Raw genomic sequence first — 5,636 nt, 5'->3', positions numbered from 1 at the left:
TAAGATACAAATTGATCAGCACCAATTTATGTTTGCATGTTCCACATGTGGAACGTTGGGATCTTTGTGGTTCAAAATATACACATTTTTGAAAAATGAATAAAATGCAAAAAACGGTTCACAAATATTTTAAAAAATGGTAAATTACATATAATCCCATGCTCTCTCTCATGCATAAACATACACACAGACTTCTCATTCTCATGCTGTCTCTCAAGCACATACACAGGCTTCACTCCCATGCTCTCTCTCTCTCTCAAACATACATACACACAGGCTTATCACTCCCATACACCATATGAGGAATCTTACTGTCTCCTGGGCCTCCATCTCAGGATGCAAGGACTGAGCAAGGTCCTCTTCTCGGGCCCCGCGAGACTAGCTCCGCGACAGCGTCGTCTTCTCGGGCCCCGCGAGACTAGCTCCGCACGAGCGAGACTAGCTCCGAGACGCCGTCCTCTTCTCGGGCCCCGCGAGACTAGCTCCGAGACGCCGTCCTCTTCTCGGGCCGCGCAAGACTAGCTCCGCACGAGCGAGACTAGCTCCGAGACGCCGTCCTCTTTTCGGGCCGCGCGAGCGAGACTCGCTCCGCGACGGTCCTGTTCATTTCCTAATTTGGAATACAATGAAAACTCAGAAGTACTTGACTGTTGAAGAAGCAGTTGAACAAGTTTTGGGCGATTCTGAAGCTACAGAAGCTGATATTGTGATTTTACCACCATCAGATAATTTAGAAGACTCAGATATCGAAGATATCAATGACGAAGACCTAGCACCAGAAGTACCAGCAGATGTGTGTGGTGAAGTGGAAGTTGCAGTTGAGTCACGCGATGAGGAAGTAGATGAGGATGACAAATTGCTATCAACCTATTGTCAAGAATCAGGAGATACCAAAAGAAAACGAAACTCAGAGAAGCCAAAGCCAAGATGGATCAAGACAGATGATTTCACGACCACAATGGAAGAGCATGCCCCAACAAAGTTGGCTGATATTCGTCCAGATCTTCCTCAAAACACACCATTTGAACTTTTCATAGAAATTATGGGTGAAGATTATTTAGAAGAATTAGCATACATGACAAATATATATGCCAGGCAGAAATTGGCAAGCATTGACACAAATGCTGACGAAATCACTCGTTTCTTCGGAATACTCTTGCACAGTGGCTATCACCATGTTCCAAAAGAAAAGCATTACTGGTCAACTGCAGAAGATTTGAGCAACCAAATTGTGCCAAAAACCATGTCAAGAAAACGCTTTGAGGACCTGAAAATCTATTTTCATATTGTTGACAATTTGCAACTACCACCTGGAAAAGCTGCAAAAGTTGAGCCATTTTATACCCATTTATCTGCTCAGTTTTTGAAGATTGGAGGTGTTTTTAGTGAAAGCCTGAGCATTGACGAATCAATGGTACCATATTATGGTCATCATAGCTGCAAAATGTTCATTCGAGGAAAACCAATTCGATTTGGATACAAAATATGGATGATGTGCAGTCCAGATGGTTTTCCATTTTCAATGCAGATTTATACAGGTGCCAAATATCAGCCAGAAGAATCAGGCACTGATAAAACTGAAAAAGTTCCACTTGGTACAAGAGTAATTTCGGATTTGATTTCAGTCATTCAAGAGCCAAGAAATCATTGCCTTTTCTTTGATAATTTCTTCACATCACACAACTTGATGGTGGAACTGAAAGAAAAGGGATTTCGAGCAATTGGCACTGTCAGAGAAAACAGAACTGGGAAATGTCCCCTAATGGCACCTAAAGAACTGCGCAAGAAAGATCGTGGGGAATTTGTTTATCGTGGTGATGGAGACATCATCTGTGTCCGCTGGAATGACAGCAGTGTGGTCACAGTCATGTCCAACTGGATGAAGCCATTTCCACTTCAAAAAGCCAGCCGCTATTCTCTCAAAGAAAAGAAAAAAGTTCTAATAAAGCAACCAAAAATAATTGGTGCTTACAATCAAGGCATGGGTGGTGTTGATCTACTTGACCGGCTTTTATCAGCTTACCGCCCAACACTTCGCTCCAAAAAGTGGTGGTGGAATTTATTTTCAAATGGCTTGAACATGGCTGTTGTGGCAGCTTGGAAAATTCACTGCCATCTGCTTGGAAAAGAAGCAATGAGCCACTTGGACTTCCTACGTGAAGTATCTACCATAGCAATGAAATGTGGCCTTTCAAGCTACCGCATCCGGAAAGGAGGTCCTACAGCATCCATAAGTGCTGATGTAAAGGCATCACAGCCTCACTTCTTGTCCACAACTTCCCAAGGCCGATGTGCTGTCTGCTCCAAAAATACTAAAAAGTGGTGTAAATTTTGTGGTAAACGTTTACATGAAAAATGTTTTCCAGATTATCATGCTTGATTTTTTTGACTAATTTTCATTCTTATGTATGATATCAGCTGTAGTATTGCAGTATGTTACAAGAATTACCTAAAATAAAGAAATGTTACAAGAATTACCTAAAATAAAGAATTTTTGAAAAAGTACTTTTTGACTCCTGAAGATCCCAACGTTCCACTAGTGGACATGCGTTTTTCTCAAAAACCCATAGTCCGGTTTCCTTGAAAATTGTTTTATACCATATTTGGGTCTAGTTAACTAAGATATGTAAAAAGGGGCATCAGGAAATAAGTCCTTCAATGAGCGGGATCTAAAAGGTTAAATAACCTGCGGGTCCAGCGGCGGTCCGGAACGGCAGCGGTCCGGAACGGGCTCCTGCTCCTGAATCTTGTCGTCTTCAGCCGGCGCCATTTTCCAAAATGGCGCCGAAAAATGGCGGCGGCCATAGACGAAAAAGATTGGACGGCAGGAGGTCCTTCCGGACCCCCGCTGGACTTTTGGCAAGTCTCGTGGGGGTCAGGAGGCCCCCCACAAGCTGGCCAAAAGTTCCTGGAGGTCCAGCGGGGGTCAGGGAGCGATTTCCCGCCGCGAATCGTTTTCGTACGGAAAATGGCGCTGGCAGGAGATCGACTGCAGGAGGTCGTTCAGCGAGGGTTCCGGCGCCTCGCTGAACGACCTCCTGCAGTCGATCTCCTGCCGGCGCCATTTTCCGTACGAAAACGATTCGCGGCGGGAAATCGCTCCCTGACCCCCGCTGGACCTCCAGGAACTTTTGGCCAGCTTGTGGGGGGCCTCCTGACCCCCACGAGACTTGCCAAAATTCCAGCGGGGGTCCGGAAGGACCTCCTGCCGTCCAATCTTTTTCGTCTATGGCCGCCGCCATTTTTCGGCGCCATTTTGGAAAATGGCGCCGGCTGAAGACGACAAGATTCAGGAGCAGGAGCCCGTTCCGGACCGCTGCCGTTCCGGACCGCCGCTGGACCCGCAGGTTATTTAAGTTATTGGGGTGGGGGATTTAATTTAAAGGGTCGGGGGTGGGTTTTAGGGGGTTTTAGTGTGCCGGCTCACGATTCTAACGATTTATAACGATAAATCGTTAGAATCTGTATTGTATTGTGTTCCATAACGGTTTAAGACGATATTAAAATTATCGGACGATAATTTTAATCGTCCTAAAACGATTCACATCCCTAGTTTTTACATATGTCTATCTGTGAACCTAAAGTTGAGTGTGAGAGTACACTTAGTTCAGTCCTCTATAATCAAAGGCTGCTAGTGGGCATGGCTTGAGATTCTGAACTGGATCTTCTGGTGAACTATTAAGCTTTGGTGGCTTGTATTTGTGGCTCAAGAAATGAAGCTTGCATTTGTGGATGACCTTTACTTGATCCTGAAGAACCTACTACTTACTTATTCATTCAAAATTGATAGAATAAACTGTCTCCCTCCCTATCACCAAAGATCTTCCACAGCCTACTATATTCCCTCAATGTAAGGTCCTCGATGTCTTATTGAATTTTACCACTAGCTCGATAAACAAAAAAGTGATTTCAATTGTTCTGTTCTGAATGACACTGAGATGAGATAAATTGAGAGAAGGCGTGAGAATGAGAACACAAGTGACAGTGATGAAATGAGATATTCAGTAACGAGACAATAGTAAAATGAGCTCTGCACCTCCAAGTTATTGTAACAAAGAAGTAAATAATAAATGATAATAACTTTTACCTGTGTGGAGGCTGTTGGGGCTCATGCCTGGAGAAACTGGCATCATGGTACAGTGACATGAGGCAATAGAGGTGGTGGTATGCTGTATTGAGGTGGGGGATGGCCTCTTTGACAGTGCAATAATCCCAACCAATGTATTGGTGTATGCTATAAAGAACCCTATTACCGGCAAACTTTTGTTAGACCCTCTATTCACGAGTAGGCATAAATCAATCCATCTCGTTTCTCATAAGAGGTCTTATTACTTTAAATTTAATCACATATATATTTTGTTTAAATTTTAAAATTATCTTTGAAAAACAGTCCCAACAAAAATTCATGGGGAAAATTCCCAACCAGTAAATCCAATGGATGATATTTATGTAAATACTTATCCACGATGAATAGGTCCCAAACATCCCGACATGACCATGTTTCGGACCGAAGTCCTGCTTCAGGGGAATAGCTGGAATATGGAATCCAATTCAACAGAAAAAGTCCATCTTTTGCTCAAGAAGTTCCATCAAAGAAAGCGGTTTAATCCGTGCATATCCTTTTCTAAATGCGAGCTGTATTTCAACCCGCCTTACTGTAAACCGTTGTGACGGTACCCACCTTAACGACGGTATAGAAAAAGATTTAAATAAATAAATAAATAAATAAATAAATAAATAAATGAATAAATATATTATTTATGCTAAGCTTTTGGGTATCCAGGCATTGTTGATGACCAATTCTTCCAGTTACTTTGGAGGGCCTTAAAGGAAACTCAGTAATATGGGCACCACTTAACTTTTCTGAATTATTCCCCTGTCATGCCAGTGATTAAAAAGATTCATAGGACTAGTCTAACACTCTCCCACACATTGAAGTTGTGGTATGAGGTAATCAAGTTACTCAATAGAAGGGTGATTTCTAAATCTCCATTCACACCCCTTTCTAATAATCCTTCTCTGTCCTCTGCTACTCTCTTGCTGGATTTTCTGGCTTGGCTGAGGCAGGGACTGTACCACCTTGGGTAGATTTGGAAAAGTAATGTTTTAAAATCCTTTCATTCTCTGCAGGAGGAGTATAATACCTCTTCCCATATTCATTACTTATATTTGCAATTACATAGAGATGTATTGAAAGGTAGTGGGATTATAGATGCTCTATAAAGTAAGGTTGGGTTGGAAAAACTTCTTACTACTAAGAATTCTTGCTAGCTTATTTCTAAACTCCATAGTTTTATGTGAGATATTGTTCATAGTACTGTTACAGATAATACTTTAATTGCCAGATGGAATGAGGAACTTTCTATAAGTTTTGATGATAATGATTGGCATGCCATATGGAGCTCCTTGCAGAAGCTTTCTATCTGTAACAAGTATAGAGAGTTAATTTTTAAATTATTACACCAAAATTATCATTTTCTATTATATTTTGCTAAATTCAGTTTGGCAAGGTCATTTTGGAGCGGATGGAGAAATGCTTCATATTTTCATATGTGGTGGGATTGTGACCAGGTGTCATTTTTTGGGGCTGTTTTTTGGTATGATATAATACAAGACATCATCGGGGATATACTGGT

The 5,636-nt window shown here is 42.0% G+C and overlaps 1 protein-coding gene across 1 annotated transcript; it reads left to right on the top strand.

The window, feature by feature from the left end:
* The first annotated feature begins 625 nt into the window (after positions 1-625).
* Positions 626-2,380, top strand: LOC115097649 (piggyBac transposable element-derived protein 3-like). The gene has a single exon (XM_029613582.1). The coding sequence runs from the start codon at positions 626-628 to the stop codon at positions 2,378-2,380; it is 1,755 nt and encodes a 584-aa protein (XP_029469442.1).
* The last annotated feature ends 3,256 nt before the right edge of the window (positions 2,381-5,636 follow it).

This window comes from Rhinatrema bivittatum, chromosome 1 (assembly GCF_901001135.1).
Source record: "Rhinatrema bivittatum chromosome 1, aRhiBiv1.1, whole genome shotgun sequence".
NCBI classification, from domain to species: Eukaryota; Metazoa; Chordata; class Amphibia; order Gymnophiona; family Rhinatrematidae; genus Rhinatrema; species Rhinatrema bivittatum.
Note: the sequence above shows the minus strand (reverse complement) of the source record. Positions and strands in the feature narration are given on the sequence as shown.